At 47.0% G+C, this 20,825-nt stretch overlaps 1 protein-coding gene across 1 annotated transcript in view; it reads right to left on the bottom strand.

Annotated features, from left to right (window-relative positions):
- Window positions 1-266: 266 nt before the first annotated feature.
- Window positions 267-20,825, bottom strand: part of SCNN1D (sodium channel, non voltage gated 1 delta subunit) — a gene marked incomplete at its 3' end in the record, with an annotated part of 28,423 nt that continues 7,864 nt past the window's right edge. Inside the window, exons 4-9 of the mRNA XM_015411661.1 lie at window positions 20,399-20,589; window positions 6,755-6,858; window positions 4,787-4,950; window positions 3,355-3,453; window positions 2,379-2,499; window positions 267-345 (exon numbers count right to left, since the gene is read on the bottom strand). Coding sequence (XP_015267147.1) covers window positions 267-345; window positions 2,379-2,499; window positions 3,355-3,453; window positions 4,787-4,950; window positions 6,755-6,858; window positions 20,399-20,589 — 758 coding nt within the window. The remainder of the gene's footprint in view (window positions 346-2,378; window positions 2,500-3,354; window positions 3,454-4,786; window positions 4,951-6,754; window positions 6,859-20,398; window positions 20,590-20,825) is intronic.

Genomic DNA, 20,825 nt, shown 5'->3' with positions numbered 1-20,825 from the left:
GGCTGTGCCTACGGATGCGGGAATCTGGGGAGGGAATTCACCTAGAATCTATAGTATACCATAAAGTTTGACCTCCAAAATGGCCACTTTTCCCAAGGAACTGATCCCTGCAGTCTGGAGATCAAGTAGAATCCCAGGAGATCTCCGGGCCGCACCTGGAAGTTGGCAGCCCTAGGTACAGAGGCATGGGGTTGGCCACCCAATGAAAGGAGCTAAGGGCTCAGCCATTCTACCGTTTAAAAGAATGGAAGGGTTTCCGCACTCACTGGCATGGCTTTCGGCATTTTTGGAAGCAGCCGTGCTTGTGACTGGCAAACTGATCGTACTGTCGGTAAAAGCAGTGACCTGAGGGAAGAAGAAAGAACGTGGTCAGGAGAAGGCAGCTGAAAACCTGAATTTGGCTTAGAGACATCAACCCAAGGGGTCCCAGAAACAACCCGAATAAAGTTTTATTGGCACTTTCTGATTCCAGCCAACTACAGTTCGGTGGCTGTGCCTATTGCCATCCAAATCCTGTTCGATTAGCATTTCCTGTTTCTAATGGAATATACTCTGGTTGGCACCAATGTTCCCTCTAAGCTGTGGAGTCTTGTGAGCAAAACTTCTACTTTGTGAGCTATGGGCACTAAAGTTGTGGGTGAGCGATTTGGGTACTGCAGACATTAGTCTGCTCTGGAGCCCTCCTTCCTGAGCCAAGACAAAAATGGGTGAGCTGGAGGCTAAAGAACTGTGAGCTGGCTCACACTAGCTCAGCTTAGAGGGAACACTGGTTGGCACTTCCTGTTTCAAACTGCCAGAGCTTGCGTCAGAAAGGTTCAGGGGGTGAGAACGTCAGAAGAGCCCTGCTGGATCAGAGCAGTGGTCCATCTAGTCCAGCATCCTGTCTCACACGGTGGCCAACCAGTTCCTCTGGAGATCCAATAACTGGGCATAGAGACTGAGAACTTCCCCTGATGTTGCCTCCTGGCTTTGGGATTCAGAGGATTAGTGCCTCTGAATGTGGAGGTTCCCTCAGTCACCATGGCTAGTAGCCACTGATAGGCTTGTCCTCCATGAATCGATCTAATCCTGTTTTAAAGCTGTCCATTCCTGTGGCCATCACATTCCACATTTGAATCACTCTCTGTGTAAAGTAGTATTTCCCTTTGCCTGTCCTGAACCTACTTCCCATCAGTTTCATTGGATGAAACTAGTCTTTTGGGAGAGGGAGAGCGGCTCCTCCTATCTACTATCTACCTCCTGTTTCCTGAGGAGGTTCTTTTGCGTGTGCATTGGCTGTTGATAAGATTAGAATTTCAACAGCCAATCCACATGCAAAAGAACCTCCTCAGGAAACAGGAAACCTCCTCAGGAAACAATCCATATACAAAAGAACCCCCTCAGGAAAGTTCCTCCATTAGCATGCTCACAGCCTAGGGAACTCCAACAAGATAATGACTCAGCCCTACCCCACCTTCCTGAGTAGATCTAAATTACCTGCCTACCCTTTTTCTTCTCACCTTGACACAGAGAGTACTCCATCTTTCTGTGTTATACCTCTAAGGATGCCAGTCACAGCTACTGGCGAAACGTCAGGCCCTACAGTGCCAAGGCCACGGCCACACAACCCGGAAAATCTACAACGGCTAATTAATTAATCTGTCGCCTAGAGGTCAGTTGTTGTAATAGCGGGAGATCTCCAGGCACCACCTGGAGGTTGGCAGCCCTGTTCAGCCAAGGGACTTCAGAAGTTGGGTATCACCCCATAGAGTCCACCTTCCAAAGCAGCTGTTTTCTCCAGCGGAACTGATCTCTGCTACATGGAGATCAGCCGTCATCCCAAGAGATTTCCAGCCACCACCTGGAGCTTGGCAACCCTACATGTTGTCAACTGGCCACCCATGTCTTAGAAGGGACTTAAATACATGGAACGGGCAGGGCTATTTTTGGGCAGGAACGCACAGGAACGGAGTTCCGGCTGGCTCCCGAGTTGGCCACGCCCAGCAGGAACTCATTAGCATAATAGGCCACACCCAACAGCAGGAACTCATTAGGATTGGCTACATTAGGGGTGTGTGGCCTAACATGCAAAGGAGTTCCTGCTACAAAAAAAGGCCCTGGGTTTTGACAACAAACAAGGTAAACAGAATAAGAAGCAAAAGGTGGGTGTGGCTGGATGAGCACACTTCTGGTAACATGAGGTTGCGGCCTAATGTGCTAATGAGCTGTGCTGTCATGGGGTGTGGCCCAATACGCTAATGAGTTTCTGCTGTTGGGTGTGGCCTATTATGCTAATGAGTTCCTGCTGGGCTTTTTCTACAAAAAGAGCCCTGGGAACGGGTGGAGCTCAACAGCCCAATCGGATGGTCCCGCACGCTCGCAGTCATGCGCGCCCTCACCCCAGTCAGGGTACTCGTTGTAATTGCAGTACTTGTCCTTACGGTCGGGCAACGGGTAGTAATAATATCCACAGCCGCAGTGCTTAATCATCAGCTGCTGGAAGCAGAAATGCAGACAAGCCTGTGAGGGGGAACGAGAGGGAGAGAGAGGGGAAAGGGAACTGTTATTAGTAAGTCTCCTGTCCTTATGGCCAGTGGGCAGAGGCCCGGGCTTGGCAGAACTGCGCCGGAGGGCCACATCAATGACGGCTGCGGGACCGAGGGCGAGGAACAATGGGCCAAGGAAAAGGGGGTCGGAGGGGAAACATTGCACAGGGTCAAGAGGAGGGAGAGACCTGAAGGAAAAAGACTCGGAAGAGGAGCAGAAGCGGTGTGCAGTCGGGTCGCCAGCTCTGGGTTGGGAAATACCTGGGGATTTGGGGGGGTGGAGCCTGAGGAGGGCGGGGCTTGTGGAGGGGAGGGACTTCAATGGGGTACAATGCCACAGAGTCCACCTTCAGTTGTCATCTGGATGTTGGCAATCCCAGAAAGGACTACAGAAGAAAGAAGAGTAGAAGGGGGTGGGAGACATCATAGAGGGTCTGAGGACAGGTAGAGGGTTGAGGAGGGAAAGGGGAAAGGAAAGAGGAGGGAGGCTATTGAGGGAAGGAAGGACTAAGGGAGGAGAGCTGAGGGGAAATGTCACTTCGGGCTCAGGAATAGGAGGCGGTTGAGATCGGAAGGGGATTGGAAGAGGAATGGAAGTGGGGGAAGCTGGGGGGAAAGGAGAGTTAGGGAGGGAAAGTAACCAGGCGCCATAGTTAGGTCAAGAAACACAGGAATCCGGATCTGCGGGGCAATGCTAAGAAGGCAAAGGGGAGGGGGACCGAATTGGAAAGAATCAATTGATAACTGTTGGTAGTCTTCCGGGAGTAGGGGGGGAGGTGTAAAAATGAGCAGACCAGCTTGGCAAGCAGACCCCCTCCCTGGCCGGTACCTGCAGCGTATAATTGCTCTTGTAGATAAGTGTGACATTCACGTCCTTCCCGTCTTCTGTACAGTCACCATAATTTCCGCTCAAGCGAGTTACCTCGACCTGTGGAGTCATGGAAAGAGAAGAGAGTATCACCAGGCGGTTCAGATCAGAGACACTGGAGTTCTGTACTGCTCAAGGTAACATTATGAAACTAGTTAAACAAGGAAGAAGGGGGCGGCAAAGGATGAGATGGTCAGACAGTGGTATCAAGGCAACGAACATGAAATTAAGCAAACTCTGGAGCATGACGCAAGACAGGAGGGCCTGGCGTGATCTGGTCCATAGGGCCACGAAGAGTCAGACTCGACTGTGCAACTGATCAACAACAACAAGAACAAATCTCTTTCTGGCTCACCTAGGGTTGCCAACTCTGGATTGGGAAATTCCTGGAGATTTGGGGGAGCCTGGGAAAGGGTTATACCACCATAGTGGTATGGCCATCTTCTCCAGGGCACTGGTCTCTGAACTCTGGAGATCAACTGTACTTCAGGGAGATCCTGATATCCCACCTGGAGGCTGGCAACTCTGCTCTCACCGCCTCTATCAGTCACACAGCCGGAGAAGCAATTCTAGCCTTTTTAGACGGCATGAGTCCCCCAACAGCCAGCAGCGCATCCCAGCCCCTCCCCGGCAGACTATCTCGGTGCAGTATTTAGACTTCTGTGCATCGTTACGTCATTCGTGCTGTATGCATCCTGTAGAGTTTTGTGTGCAGCTTTACAGTATTTATACATATAATATGTCATGATGATTTCTTCATGTATATATTTAAAATGTGTACGTTTTGGGGGGGAATATTCCTTGTACGAAAACCGAACACAGCACGAAAGCGAACAGCCGCCGGTTCCATTCGCACAAGCAAGAAGCAAGAGCGAAATGAGGTCAGAACTTGAGATCAAAACAGCCTGGGTGAGAAGTCCAGCCTTCTCCCCCCTGCTCCCTGCTGGCTTTCTTCGTGGGTGTGGCTGGATGACCACACTTCTGGCAACATGGGGGTGCAGCCTAATGTGCTAATGAGCTGTGCTGTCAGGGGTGTGGCCCAATATGCTAATGAGTTTCTGCTGTTGGGTGCGGCCTATTGTGCTAATGAGTTCCTGCTGGGCTTTTTATACAAAAAGAGCCCTGTATTATATGTATAATATGTCATGATGATTCCTTGATGTATATATTTAAAATGTGTACGTTTGGGGGGGAATATTCCTTGCACGAAAACCGAACACAGCACGAAAGCGAACGGCCGCCGTTTCCATTCGCACAAGCGAGAAGCGAGAGCGAAACGAGGTCAGGACTCGAGATCAAAACGGCCGGGTGGGAAGTCCAGCCTTCTCCCCCCTGCTCCCTGCCGGCTTTCTTCCTACTCTGAGAAGCCCTTTCCCGAGACGGGGAGGCCCACCTGTTTGATTCCGATGGTGGATTCGATCCCCGGCCTGATATCGAAGCCTTCGTGCTCCAGGAACGGTGACTGGTTGTGCTTGTGGATCATGACTTTCACCCCCGCCTTGGTGGAGAGCAGCGGGATGTGGTCCTTTTGCTCCACCTTTAGAATGAGGGACAGGCCTGATGGCAAACAGGAGCAGAGACAGGGAGGGAGAGAAGAACAGAAGCACGTGTTCACACCAGTTCCATATGAGCAGGAAGTCATGTCAGCTTGTGGCGAAGGCCAGTTCCTCCCAGTTGTCCCCCTACGGAACCTGATACGTAGAAGACCTTCCACTTACATTCAGGGCTATTTTTGGGGAGGAATGCACAGGAACGGAGTTCCGGCTGGCTCACGAGTTGGCCACACCCAGCAGGAACTCATTAGCATAATAGGCCACACCCAACAGCAGGAACTCATTAGCATAATAGGCCACACCCAACAGCAGGAACTCATTAGCATAATAGGCCACACCCAACAGCAGGAACTCATTAGCATAATAGGCCACACCCAACAGCAGGAACTCATTAGCATAATAGGCCACACCCAACAGCAGGAACTCATTAGCATAATAGGCCACACCCAACAGCAGGAACTCATTAGCATAATAGGCCACACCCAACAGCAGGAACTCATTAGCATAATAGGCCACACCCAACAGCAGGAACTCATTAGCATAATAGGCCACACCCAACAGCAGGAACTCATTAGCATAATAGGCCACACCCAACAGCAGGAACTCATTAGCATAATAGGCCACACCCAACAGCAGGAACTCATTAGCATAATAGGCCACACCCAACAGCAGGAACTCATTAGCATAATAGGCCACACCCAACAGCAGGAACTCATTAGCATAATAGGCCACACCCAACAGCAGGAACTCATTAGCATAATAGGCCACACCCAACAGCAGGAACTCATTAGCATAATAGGCCACACCCAACAGCAGAAACTCATTCAGATTGGCTACATTAGGGGTGTGTGGCCTAACATGTAAAGGAGTTCCTGCTACAAAAAAAGCCCTGGGTTTGGACAACAAACAAGGTAAACAGAATAACAAGCGAAAGGTGGGTGTGGCTGGATGAGCACAGTTCTGGTAACATGGGGGTGTGGCCTAATGTGCTAATGAGTTGTGTTGTCAGGGGTGTGGCCTAATATGCTAATGAGTTCCTGCTGGGCTTTTTCTACAAAAAGAGCCCTGCTTACATTCGTGCCCCGACACCATAGTCAGTAACAACAAAAGTAACTACAACGAGCCTGGGGGGGGGGTGCATTACTTGGTCATTTTTAACCACAACATTAGAGGCACCCACAGGAGCTAGAGGCACTGACATAGAGAAGAAGAAGAGGAGGAGGAGGAGGAGGAGATTGGATCTATACTACCCAAAGGAGTCTCAGAGCAGCTTACAATCTCCTTCCCTTCCCCTCCCCGCAACAGACACCCTGGGAGGTAGGTGGGGCTGAGAGAGCTCTTTTGTGGACTGCTCTTGAGAGAACAGCTCTGAGAGAACTTGTGACTGACCCAAGGTCACACCCACAGCTGCGTGAGGAGGAGTGGGGAATCAAGCCCGGTTCTCCCAGATTAGAGTCCACCACTCTTAACCACTACACCAAACTGGCCAGATAAGGATTCGAAGACCTGGAACCGGAACATATACAGACATAGGCGCTAGCAAACATAAATACTAATAAGTGATGGTGGCGTTCTCTCAGCATCTAGATGGGTCAACTCCCACCAGAGTCTGAGTTCTTGCCAGGCTGTTGGTTAGTAAGTTGGTGCTGATGTTGGGGACTTCCTGCAGGCCAAACAAGTACTCTACCACTGAACCACGACCGCTCCATTTTTTAAAAAGGTTATCAGTAGAAGGTTTTATGTGTATTTAGTCCTCCTTGGGCATAACGCAGGCAGGGCTGGCAGCCATTCCTCCTCAAGGTACATACCGTAAAGTATTCCAGGCTTGGAGGCCTGCCACTTGATATCCGTCCCGTTGCTGTTGAAAGTGAAGCAGCTTCCGTAGATCGCGTGGTGGAAGTGTCTGCAGTCGCTGTAAAGTCAACCGAAGAAGAGAGAGGGAAGGAGAAGATGTAAGAGCGTGAAACCGAGATGAGGCACACAAGCAAAACGTCAGCATTCTGACAGTTTCCCAACCAGGATCTGGCAACTCTACCTCTCTGCCCCCCACCGGTGGCCAGGAGCAACCTGGTAACCCTAGCCCCTGATCTTGTTAGATCTCAGAAACTTAACAGGGTCGATACTTGGAAGGGAGACCACCAAGGAAGCCTCTGCAGAGGAAGGCCACGGCCAACCACCTCTGCTTCTCACTTGCCTTGAAAAGCCCCTTGCTGAGTTCACCATAAGTCGGCTGTGACCTGACGGCCCTTTCCACCAGCACACATTTGTTGTTGGATTTGGCGTGCCCTGTTTCGCTGCATTTGTTTCTTTTGTACTGTTTTAATGCCACCTATATACCATCTATGTACATTATATGCCATTTATATGCCACAATTTAACAAGAAAGATCCGATGTTAGAAAACAAGAATTGGGCGTGAAAACGAGAGCGATTCCCAAACTGGAATCTTCTGAGCTGAACCGGCGAGGGTGAGAAATTCAGAATCCTTTCTCGAATGGCCACACCAGTGACAAATGTTCCAAATCCCCCTATTAAATGCCATTCAAATTTGGCGACTACTTTTATGAGCGATGTTTCCTCGAAAAAGAACAGAACAGATCAAAGGCCCTTGTGAACTCCACCTCTGGTGATTGCAAAGTACATAACATTAGGTGCTGCTAACTGCTTGGGCAAACATTTGTTCTATCTTTATCTCCCAAAGTTCTGCGGTTAGGATTGCTTGGCTTCTTGTTTGGGTAGTGTGGCTGGTTATCCGCCGCCTTGGCTGCACCAAAAGAACAACTGGTACAGTCACACCATGTCCTGAGCAGGGCAGATGGGGACGGGAGGAGGGATGGGCAAGAAGCCACACGAGAGCACGGCGATTAAATGCCACGCACGGCAATTGATCTAAGCCACATTTTATCAGATCGGTTATGCAACGACCAGAAGTCTTGTAGGCAAAAAGTCTTGCACCTATCGGGGTTATGGAGGCCGGCCTCCAGGTGGGATCCAGGGATCTCCAAAAATTACAGTTCATCTCCATAACTACGGAAATCAGTTCGCCTAACGATAGAGTTGCCAGGTCCCATTGCTGTTGTGGTGGGGGAATTTGGGGGGTATTCCAGGGATGGGCAGGGCACCACGCACAATGCCTTCGAAACCCAAAGTCTGCCCAAAAACCAGAGCATCGTGTGCAATGTCATCAACACGATGACGTGAGTTCTAGGTGATGTGATCGTGTTGGGGGGCATCACGTGATCCCCCCACGTGCGGGGGTTTCGCCCAGCAGCCAGCTGGCCGGTAGCAGACCCAAGCCCCCCAAAACAGGAGAATTCCCGGGAACCCTACCTAATGAAAGTGGATGCTTTGAAGGGTGGACTTTCTGGCATTGTACCCCACAGTCCTCCTCTGGCTCCGGCCCTAAAGCTCCGGGAGTTCCCCAGCCTGGATCTTGCAACCCTCCCCTCCCCATCCCCCACCAGTGGCTGGGGTAGAAGAGAGAGGATGCATTTCCTGGGGGTGCAAGACTGTTACTTCCTTCAGAGTGTGAGCAGGAAGCGCTGCTTGCACTCTGATTCAGCGCCAGCAGAGGTCATTTCGGGGGGGAACGCGGGGGATCGCAGTTCCCCCGGGTGAGGTGCAGGAGGGCGGGGCACCCCCTGCTTCCGGCTGCCCCGCTTCCAGCCCTCATTCAGCCAGGAGGAGGCAGGAGAAGAGGGAGGGTAAGTTGCTTCCTCCCCGCCTCTCCCCACCCCTGCCTGCCTGGGGCCAGGGAGGGCCTTGGCGGGGCTTCCTCGCACTCCTGTTGGCCTTGCAGGTCCACCGCCGGGCCCCTGATGTCAGGGGGTGTGGCATATGCTAATGAGTTATGCTGATGAGTTCCCCTAGCTCTTTTTCTACGAAATGACCCCTGCCGGGATGTCATCCTGTCGCCAGCTCTGGCTGCCTGTCATGGAGTTGAGGAACGTGTGGGGGCCCGTTTCTTATTTCGAAAGAAGACTCACAGGTTCAATGTGCAGAAGTGAGAAGTGAAGTTGATACTGGGATTTGGTGGTCTGACAGGGATGAGGCTTTTGACACCATCCCTAACCATGTTAGTGCATGGTTTATTTTATTTATTTTAAGGGTACCAAAGGACATCCCAAGAGAAGCAACTAGTGCAAAAAAGTTGATGGTTTCTTTGAAAAAGAAGAAGAGAAGAAGAGATTGGATTTATACCCCGCCCTTCACTTGGAGTCTCAGAGCGGCTTACAATCTCCTTTCCCTTCCCCTCCCCACAACAGACGCCCTGGGAGCAGAGTTCCCTCTAAACTGAGTTAGTGTGAGCTAGCTCACAGTTTTTTTAGCTCCCAGCTCACACCTTTTTGTCTTAGCTCAAGAAAGATGGTCCCAGAGCAAACTAATCTATGCTGCAGCCAAATGACTCACTCACAACTTTAATGCCAGTAGCTCACAAAGTAGAATTTTTGCTCACAAGACTTCACAGCTTAGACGGAACATTGCCTGGGAGGCAGGTGGGGCTGAGAGAGCTCTGACAGAAACTGCTCTTTCTCAAGAACAGCTGTGCCAGAACTATGGCTTGCCCAAGGTCATCCAGCAGGTGCAAGTGGAGGAGTGAGGAATCAAACCCAGTTCTCCCAGATTAGAGTCCATGCACTTAAGCACTACACCAAACTGGCTCTGGGGTGTGTGTGTGTGTGTCTGTTAGAGAATATTTCAGCTGTTAACCCCTCCTCCCCGAAGATGCACACTCATGAAAATCTGAGTCATTCCTTACTGCTAGCCATGCTGTGCGATTACTCTTGATACTACGAAATCGACTGAAGTCACTGATATTCAAATGGCAGATTGTGATCGACCTGCTGCTGGATCATTATCACAATCTAAGGTGTGCTACTCCTGCAGGAGCACTGTTTCTCTTTACCTGCCTGAGTTCCATTGTTTTATCCTTTCTGTTCATGTGCCATTTACTGATGCACCAGTTATCTATAAGTTTAGAAGTGGTCCCCCCCCCCACTTTTTGTTATGTTATCAGTGCAACACCTGTACACTGGTAAGAGGGAAGGAAGAGATGATACCAATGCACTGAAGGGACTGAAAGGGGCAACAAATTGCACATAATTAACACATGGAATTCACTGCCACAGGTGGCAGCAGCTACAAGCATGGACGGCTTCAAGAGGGAATTAGAGAAGCATATGGAGCAGAGGTCCATCAGTGGGTATTAGCCACAAGGTATAGATAGGCTGTGGAAGGTCGGTAGTTCAGCAGTTCAAGACCCGGGTGCCGCATGATGGAGTGAGCTCCTGTCTCTAGTTCCAGCTCCTGCCAACCTAGCAGTTCGAAAGCAAGAAATTGCAAGTAGATAAATAAGTATCACTTCGGTGGGAAGGTAACAGCGTTCCGTGCGCCTTGGTGTTTAGTCATGCTGGCCACATGACCACGGAAATGTCTTCGGACAGTGCTGGCTCTTCGGCTTTGAAACGGAGATGAGCACCGCAACCCTAGAGTCAGATTCGACTGGCTTTCGAGCAAGGGAACCTTTACCTTTACCTTTTATAGATAGGAACCCTTGGTCTGGGGCAAGTGATGCTCTGCATTCTTGGTGCTTTGGGGGGGAGCAACAGTGGGAGGGCTTCTAGTGTCCTGGCCCCACTGCTGGACCTCCTGATGGCGCCTGGTCTTTTTGGCCACTGTGTGACACAGAGTGTTGGACTGGATGGGCCTTTGCCCTGATCCAACATTGGCTTCTCCTATGTTCTTATGTTCACGTGCCCCGCTTCTGGAACTGAACACGTGAACACATGATGCTGCCTTCTACTGAATCAGAGTTTTGGTCCATCCAAGTCAGTGTTGTCTACTGAGACTGGCAGCTGCTCTCCAGGGTCTCAGGCGGAGGTCTTTTGTCATCTACTCCCTGGTCCTTTGTAACTAGAGATGCCGGGGATTGAACCTGGGACCTTCCGCATGCCAAGCGGACGCTCTGCCACTGACCCATGGCTTGATTTTAGGAGCGTGAGAAGAGGGATGGATTGTAGCACAGAGTGGAGTTCTGGAACAATCAGGGAACGGAGGGGGGAACTCCACTTATCTCCAGTGTAAAGCAGGCTGTCCATCTACGCTTGGTATTGTAAACGTCTTGCCTTATCGTGGCTTCTCATTTAAAACAAATTAAGATCGATCTGGACTTTGTTCTTGTTTTTTTTTTAAAGATAGGCAAATGAGGAAGGAAAAAGAGGGGGAGACAGAGCTGCGTGTCTAGTTTTTAAAAAAACAACCACACCACCACAGAGGATCCCAGGTTGCCACCTCCAGGTGGGACCTGGGGATCCCTTGGAATTCCAGCTCATCTCCGGACTACGGAGATCAGTTCCCCAGGAGAAAGTGGATGCTCGGGGGGGTGCGCTGTATGGCCGTGCGCCCTGCCAGCATCCCTCCCTTCCCCAAACCTCACCCTTTCCGGGCTCCATCCCCCCCTAATCTCCAGGAATTCCCCGAGCTGGAGCTGGCAACTCTAATAGACCTCCCCCCCTTGGGGATTCCAGTTTGACCCCGGGGACCAAAGAGACTGAAGACCAATGTTCCCTCTAAGCCAGTGATGGCGAACCTTTTAGAGACCGAGTGCCCAAACTGCGACCCAAAACCCACTTATTTATCGCAAAGTGCCAACACGGCAATTTAACCTGAATACTGAGGTTTTACTTTAGAAAAAACAGCTCATACAGTAACTTAAGATGATCCAAACAAAGTAAGGAAAGCAATCCCAAATGCTTTCATTTACTTAAAATTATTTGGCAGAGAATTCGACACCTTAATAATGGTCTGGGCCTGGCTGGGGCGATGGCACGTGTGCCCACAGAGAGGGCTCTGAGTGCCACATCTGGCACCCGTGCCATAGGTTCGCCACCACTGCTCTAAGCTGAGTTAGTGCGAGCTAGCTCCCAGTTTTTTTAGCCTCCGGCTCGCTCGGGTTTTTTTTGCCTTAGTTCAGGAAGGAGGGTTCCAGAGCAAAACCGGTTTAGGCAGCAGCCCAATTGCTCACTCACCCCTTTAAGGCCAGTCGTTCACAAAGTGGCATTTTTGCTCACAAGACTCCACGGCTTAGAGGGAGCCCTGCTGGAGACTACAAGCAGAGACTCTCTGCCTGGAATCTGCCAAAGCAGGGAGAAGGTTACAGCCGCGTTCGCTCAGGGAGGCAAGAGCCGGGCGGCCACTCATCGGGAGCAGCTCGCTGTCACTCTTGCTGCACGCAGCCGGCAGGTGGTGGGAGCCGGAGGCGTTGTACCCGACTGCAAAAGGTTATCGGTCGATTCAGCCAGTGAAACCGCAGTTATGGGGAATTCACCTGCCTGCCTCTACCTCCCCGTAGCCCGCACTCCTTCCTGCCCCGTTTTGCAATGTACCCACAATGCCCCCAGGGCAACGCTCCTGGGCAAGAGTAAGGAGAGGTTATTTAACCAGGTGTGGGCGGCAGGTTTGCACTCGTTTTATCAGATTGTTCCCAAACGGCGGCCGTGCTCAATGCAAAGTGAGCCGGCAAGGGCTGGGTGGTGCTGGGAGTGTCTCTGGCCTGCCCTTTACCTCAGGAGACACGAGGATCGGGCGGGACAGACAGCCATCCCAAAGAGCTCCCCCTTGGACCGCTCCGATTGATCCCAGTGGGAGGGAAATCCACCAAAGCCCTTGGGTGTCGCTCAAGGAATTAGCTCTGCTCCAGAGCGACTGGAGAGTCACACAGGCAGTGCGCACCCCGGAGGGTCGGGCGGAACAGAGAACACCGGCAACAACAATGTGGTAGAGGGGCTGGAGCAGTGCGTGCCCCCCCCGGTAGTTATTTATTTATACCCCGCTTTTCTCCTCACGGTTGGGATTGGAAGCGAGCTAGAACCTCATCCTCCCCTCCTCAGTTCTCTTACAACACCAATGCAGTGAGGTAGGCCAGACACAGAGTATGTGATGGGGAAGAAGAAGAAGAAAAAGAAGAGGAGGAGGAAGAGGAAAAAGTAGAGGAGGAGGAGGAAGAAGAATCAGAGGAGGAGCAGAGGTCATTTCGAGGGGGATCGCGGGGGATCGCAGTTCCCCCGGGTGAGGTACGGGGGGTGGGGCACATGACGAAGCCCCGCCCCCTGCTTCCGGTCACCCCGCTTCCGGCCCTCATTCAGCCAGGAGGAGGCAGGAGAAGAGGGAGGGTAAGTTGCTTCCTCCCTGCCTCTCCCCACCCCTGCCTGCCTGGGGCCAGGGAGGGCCTTCGCGGGGCTTCCTTGCACTCCCGCCGGCCTTGCAGGTCCACCGCTGGGTCCTGATGTCAGGGGGTGTGGCATATGCTAATGAGTTATGTTAATGAGTTCCCCTAGCTCTTTTTCTACGAAACGACCCCTGAGGAGGAGGAAGAGGAAGAAGTAGAGGAGGAGGAAGAGGAAGAAGAAATAGTGGAGGAGGAGGAGGAAGAGAAGAAGGAAGAGGAAGAAGTAGAGGAGGAGGAAGAAGAAGAATTGGAGGAGGAAGAGGAGAGAAAGAAGAAGAAGAAGAGGAAGAAGAAGAAGAGCTCTCAAGTGGACAATCCTAAGGACAGTTTCCTTGGAGTGAGCCTCAACTGAGTAGAATTCTGAGCAGACCTGCTTTCAAATTGCTCTCTTGGTCTGGTGAGATGTGTGTTCAAATTCCTCCTCATCCATGAAGCTCACCAAATGAGGAAGAAGATTAGAACGGATAAAAGGAAGTACTTCTTCACCCACAGGAAGTGGTGGTGGCTACAAGCATGGACGGCTTCAAAAGGGAATTAGATAAGCATATGGAGCAGAGGTCCATCAGTGGCTATTAGCCACAAGGTATAGATAGGGGCTCTGGGGCAGGTGATGCTCTGTCATCTTGGTGCTTGGGGGGGTCAACAGTGGGAGGGCTTCTGGTGTCCTGGCCCCACTGGTGGACCTCCTGATGGCACTGGTATTTCTGGCCACTGTGTGATACAGAGTGTTGGACTGGATGGGCCTTTGGCCTGATCCAGCATTGGCGTCTCTTATGTTCTTATGTTCTTAAATGACTTTGTGTCAGTTACCTTGCGGTCTGAATTACCGCACAGGGTTGTTGTGTAGAGAAAAGGAGGGTGAGACGATGTCCCAATCTTTTCGGGGGAAGGATGAGATACAAATGTGATACAGCAGTAAAGCTGAAACAGAATTTCCAGCACGAAAAGGACTTAAGAGGAGCCCAGATTGTCTTTAAAAAGCCTTTCATAGCCTCATGATTTTTGCAGTGGTTCATTCCAATTTGATGTCTATTTCACAGTTGCTTTAGACAGGATGATCAGCTACACTGTGCTACCAGCAAGAACCAGAACACTGTAACATGATCTAACCAGTCTGGGATTGTGTGGCCAGTGTGAAACTATCATAGCACCATGAAGTCAAGTCCGAGTGAGAGCAATTCTCCTTGGAAATGTTATTCAGCCTCTCCTGTGGCCGAGATTTCACTGGGTACTGCTCACATTTACAACATCAGGGGGAGGGAGGGAGGGAGGGAGATATTCCAGCATGAATGAGAATATGCATCTGTAACGGGCTTCCGGTCTAGCTAAGATCATGCCCGGTCTGGCTAAGATGGAGGACTGAAGCGTTTCGCGATTGTGCGAAGCGAGCGACGGCCACTTTTGACAGTTTGGGCAATATACAGCCCAACGCATCACTCCCCAGCGAGGGGGGGGGACAAGCAGGCAGCAGCGCCCTAGAGGGAGTGTGAGGTTGGCGTAATCCAGCTTCGGAAGAAGCTGAATTGGGCTTTGACCTCCTCCCACGAAGAAGGCAAGTGCCAAGCAACTCTATAGTGGCCGATCGAGCCGGGCTACCGGCATAAATTCTTCGTCAGCAGACTTCTTTGAAGAAGGACAACAACTGTGAGTTAAAAGAAACAATGCGAAACCCGTTTTGAACGTGCTAGATAACAAAAACGTGCCGCTTACCTGAACTGAGTTTGGAGTCAATTTGAATTAAGCGGTTGAGCGGAAAATGAATAGTAAATCCCAGAAATCCGATTCCGGAGAGAAAAAAGTTGATTGAAGCCTTTAAAAACTGTAAAAACGCTTATTGTTTAACATTCCTGTGGTGAAGATGGAGCCGTGTGCGCAACTGTAAAATCGAAACTCACGAACAATAGCGTGGGAAGAGCAGGCTGGTGTCACAAAGAAAGAGGTCCGTGTGAAACATCCAGGAAGTTGAATTCCTAGACGGGCATTAGCGAAAGGAAGACAGTGGAACTTTTAAAGGTGCCGGACCGGAAGTGAGTTTTATGCGGAAGGAAGGGCCTGCAAAATACCAATCTGACCTACTCTACATGAAATTACCATAGAGAAGTTGCGCCCGACATTTTGAGGAGGACTTCAACTAAATTTGCTTTTTTAATATATTTCTAAGGGTCTTTGGAAAGCGTAAACAGAGAGGCATGGAGGACTAAATCTTATCATCTAGAAGAGTGCTTTATCTTGCGAATCTGTGAATTGAAAAGAAATCGCCAAGACGGAGACCAGGAGAGGCAAGAAAAGAGCCGACTCAGACCCAGAACTTAAACCGGTTGTGAGACCTAGGATTGGATCTACTTCAACCCCCAAAATGTCAAGAGAAAGAGAGAAAAAAGAGATGCAAGCCTCCATGGAAGCAATGGAGAAGAGAATGACAGAGGCAATACAAGCCATGGGGGAGCAGATAGAAAAAACATTGGGGGACCAACTGGAGAAGCAAACTCAGATTCATCTGAAACATCTAGAAGAAGTCCAAGAGAAGAACATAACAGCATTGAAGGAATTGGTTACTACAGAAATAACTTCAATCAAGCAAGAAATGGAAGGAGTTAAGAAGGATGTTCAAGCAAATGCAACCAAGACTACAGAGACAGAGGAGAAGATACAAAAAATAGAAGAGAAACAAGATTCTTTGACTCAACAAATTACAAGATCAGAGACAATGATGGAGTTCAGAAGGATGCAGACTCATCTGAGATTCAGAGGCATTAAGGAAACAGAGAATGAGAACTTAAAAGAAAAAATGATGGAAGTGATAACGGCTTTTCTGGGCGAGGAGGAAGGGTCAATGGACTCAGACTTTGATTTGATTTATAGAGTGAACTCCAGAATTGCAGAAAAGAAGAATTTACCAAGGGATGTAATTGTACAATTTGTAACAAGATCAATAACAGAGGAGATATTCAAGAAGCAATTCAACGTCCCTTTTGTAATAGAGGGAAACAAAATTATGGTGATGAGAGAACTCCCAAGAACAATACTGCAAGACAGGAAAAGGTATAAATCCTTGGCGGACAAACTCAGAGCTTTGAGCATCAGATATAGATGGGAGATTCCACAAGGTTTATCCTTTACGTATCAAGGTGGGAGGATTCAGATCAGATCGATGATGGACTTTTATAAATTTAAGGCGGACAATGCGGACGTCTTTGGAGAACTTTAAAATAAAACGCATAATGGAGTACAAATTGTTGTCATGGAATGTTAATGGATTAAATTCACCAAACAAGAGGAAAAGAATCAATCATTGGATACAGAAACAGAAATGCAACGTGATATGCTTGCAAGAAACACATATTAGAAAACAGGATATAAAATATTTAAAGAATGCTTTATTTGGAATTGAATTTTGTTCTGCGGCCTCAAACAAGAAAAAAGGAGTTGTGACATATGTGAAGAAGGAGTTACAACCTACAGAAATTTTTAAGGACATAGATGGCAGATACGTGGGTGTGGAATTAATGATTCAGCAGAAAAAAACATTGTTGATCAACGTGTACGCACCCAATGGAGCAAAGGAAAAATTTTTTAAGGATATAACTGACCAATTACAACAATTGACTTATGAGCAAGTTATTATGGCCGGAGACTTTAATGGGACAATAGATCGTCTAGACAGAAAACCACAAAAGGACAACGAATTCAGCGGAAAATTGCCAAAGAATTTTTTTGAATTAGTTAAGCAAGAAAAATTAGAAGATGTTTGGAGGAAATGGAACCCGATGCAGAAAGACTTTACTTTTTATTCCAATAGACATTGCTCTTTTTCCAGAATTGATATGATTTGGATGTCTGAAGAATTATCAATGAAAACACATAAGACTGAAATTTTGCCAAGATGTAATTCAGATCACAATCCGGTGGTATGGAGTTCCACAGAAAGGAAAAAACCCTTTCTGTGGAGGATTAATGAAGACTTGTTGGATAAGAAAACGGTAATTGAGATGTTAAAGGAAGAAACGAAACAATTCTTTCAACAAAATTTAAATAAAGAAACACCGATACAGATTGTATGGGATGCTTATAAAGCGGTGATGAGAGGAATTCTCATCTCGCAAAACGTGAAGCAAAAAAAGGAAAAACTTCAAAAACAAACAGAAGTGTTAGAAAAAATTGCTCAGAAAGAAAAGGAATTAAAAAAGAAGCCTGGAAAAAAGCAAATTATTAAAGAATTAAAGTTGCTGAAGGAACAACTGAATGAGACTTGGAATCAGGAAATGTATTGGAATTTAAAGAAGTTACAACAGAAATCTTTTGAAGGGGCGAACAAACCGGGAAAATACTTAGCTTGGCAACTTAAGGCTAGAAGAGAGAGAAGAATGATAACCAAAATAATAGAAGATGGAAAAGAGTTCGTTGATCCTAATGGAATAAAGAGATGTTTCTTCAAGTATTATGCTAAACTATTCCAAACAACTAGAGTTGATCTTGAGAAGATTAAAACATATTTAAAGGAGATTCCACTACCAAAAATAAGTAAGGAATACAAAGATTTATTAAATGGTCCAATTCAAAAAGAAGAAGTGATGAAGGCAATAGAAGAGACAAAGTTGGGGAAGGCGCCTGGGCCGGACGGATTTACAGCGAAATTCTACAAAAAGATGAAAGAAGAAATTTCCCCGGTCCTGGAAGCTTTAACCAACGAAATAAGAGAAAACAAAAAGGTGCCGGACTCATGGAAAGAAGCAATTATTTCTTTGATTCCAAAGGAAGGACAAGATTCAACAAATGTAAAGAACTACAGGCCAATATCTCTTTTGAACAACGATTATAAAATCTTTGCAAAAATTATTGCAGAAAGGGTGAAAAACTATTTACAAACGGTAATTTCTGAAGATCAAGCGGGCTTTTTACCCAAAAGGCAGATTAGAGACAATGTAAGAATAGTAATGGACGCAATTGAATATTATGAAAAGCACCCAGAAAAAGAAGTAGCTTTTCTGTTTGTTGATGCAGAAAAAGCTTTTGACAATCTTAATTGGAATTTTATGCACCAGATGATGGAAAAGATTGAAGCGGGACAACATTTTAGAAATTGTATTGAAGCTATCTATTCTGAACAAAGAGCTAAAATAAATGTGAATAAAGAACTGACAGATAACTTCAAAGTACAGAAAGGAACAAGGCAAGGTTGTCCGTTATCACCGTTATTATTTATCTGGGTATTGGAAATACTTTTACAAAAAATACAGTACGATCAAGAAATAAAGGGCTTGACACATAAAGGACACCAATACAAATATCGAGCATTTGCAGACGATGTAATGTTTATGGTGGAAAACCCAACAGAAAAATTGACATTGCTTTTTCAAAAAATAAAGGAGTTTGGAGAATTGGCCGGCTTTTACGTAAATAAGAATAAAACAAAACTTATATGTAAAAACATGATCAAACAAAAACAAGTGGAACTACAAGAACTGGTACAATGTGAAGTAGTTAAAAAAACAAAATACCTTGGAATTGAATTAACGGCAAAAAATATAGACCTATATAAGAATAATTATGAGAAATTATGGACTAAGCTGACTCAAGATTTTAAGAAATGGGATAAAATGAACTTATCACTGATGGGAAGAATATCAGTTATAAAAATGAATGTCCTACCACGTTTGATGTTCCTGTTCCAAACAATACCAATTCTGCATAAAACGGATTTGTTGGCCAAGTGGCAACAAGAGTTGTCAAAATTTGTTTGGGCAGGCAAGAAACCAAGGATCAAAATGAAAATACTTTGTGATGCCAAAGAAAGAGGAGGTCTACAAATGCCAAATCTTAGACTATATTATGAAGCGGTTTGTCTAACATGGATGGATCAATGGGTGAAGCTTGAAAATGACAGATTGTTGGGGTTGGAAGGGCATGATTGTAGATTTGGCTGGCATGCATATTTATGGTATGACAAGATAAAAATGGACAGTTTTTTTAAACTTCACTTGGTGAGAAAAGCTTTGTATATGGTATGGACAAGATATAAGAAGTACCAGAGTGACTTAAGACCATTGTGGATTGTACCAGTAGAAGTGTTGATATCTTACTCAAGACAGCGAGGTAGAGACTGGTTGCCATATAGAGATTTAATTAAAAAAGAGGGAACAGAGTGGGTAATGAAAAAGCAGAATGAAATTGAATATGAATATGAGTGGTTGAAATATATGCAGATTTATGATCTTTTTAGATCTGACAAAAAAAACTATGGTTTTAGAGAGGAAAAAAATGAAATTGAAAAGGTTTGGGAGAGTGGAGGAGGAAAAAATATTTCTAAAATGTATAAGGTGTTGTTAAAATGGTATACTGAAGATGAAACTGTTAAAGAACAAATGTTAAAATGGGCTATTAATATGAATAAGGAAGTGGCTATGGAAACCTGGGAATATTTGTGGAAAAATTCTATTAAGATCTCGACATGTACTAATGTTAAAGAAAATTGTTATAAGATGATGTATAGGTGGTACATGACACCTAAGAAGATTGCAAATATGAATCAAAATATGTCAAACAAATGCTGGAAATGTAAGAGGCATGAGGGCTCATTTTATCATATGTGGTGGACTTGTGAGAAAGCTGTAGACTTTTGGACAAAAGTCCACAATGAAATGCAAAAAATATTGAAATGTTCTTTTAAAAAAGCACCGGAAATTCTGCTTTTGGGACTTAAAATGGAAGAAGTCAATACGACTAAAAAGACTTTACTCTGGTACCTGATAGTGACAGCGAGAATGATTTATGCTCAGTTTTGGAAGACAGAAAAGGTACCAGAGGTTGAAGAATGGATACAAAAAGTTCTGTTCATGGCACAAATGGATAAGATTACAAAAAAACTGAATAACAAAGAAGACGATGAGTTTTTTGGAGAATGGAATGACTTTAAAATTTATCTGGAAAAGAACTGGGATGTGAAACAAAACTTAATATGTTTAGATCAATATTAAGTCAAATGATGTTATCTTTAGATTGTAATGATGAGAAACTGATATTGTACCATGAAGTCAAGTCCGAGTGAGAGCAATTCTCCTTGGAAATGTTATTCAGCCTCTCCTGTGGCCGAGATTTCACTGGGTACTGCTCACATTTACAACATCAGGGGGAGGGAGGGAGGGAGGGAGATATTCCAGCATGAATGAGAATATGCATCTGTAACATACTTTTACTAGCATAAGCCGGCACATCCAAGAGCGGGTTACCTGGGTGGGCAGGGCTGCTGATTGTACCGGCAAGAGTCCTGGATGCCCCCGGGGCATTGCTCGTTGTGGGAAAAGTTGACTGGCGGGACCTGAGACATGATATTCATGTACTGAAAACGGTACCATTCCCGGAGGGCGTCGACCCCAGATAGATATACTTTTTTGTAGCATTCTCCACCTGTTTTGTTGCACTGGGGGGGAGGGGGAGAAGAGAAATACTAAGCAACTGTAATAAAAAGTTGGGTCCAAATCTACAGTCCACGTGCGGCTTTCCCCCCCCCACCCCGCCCCTTTCCAAAAGACATTTGCATGTAGATAAAGCTCCATTTAAAAGGTTTCAGAAGGTAGGCCTTACGGGCTGCAGTCAAATGGTTAGACTGGAGTCCACTAGCACTTTAGAGACCAACGAGAGTATCAGGGTAATAAT

Source organism: Gekko japonicus, unplaced genomic scaffold, assembly GCF_001447785.1.
Source record: "Gekko japonicus isolate JY-2015 unplaced genomic scaffold, Gekko_japonicus_V1.1 scaffold76, whole genome shotgun sequence".
Classification (NCBI taxonomy): domain Eukaryota; kingdom Metazoa; phylum Chordata; class Lepidosauria; order Squamata; family Gekkonidae; genus Gekko; species Gekko japonicus.
Note: the sequence above shows the minus strand (reverse complement) of the source record. Positions and strands in the feature narration are given on the sequence as shown.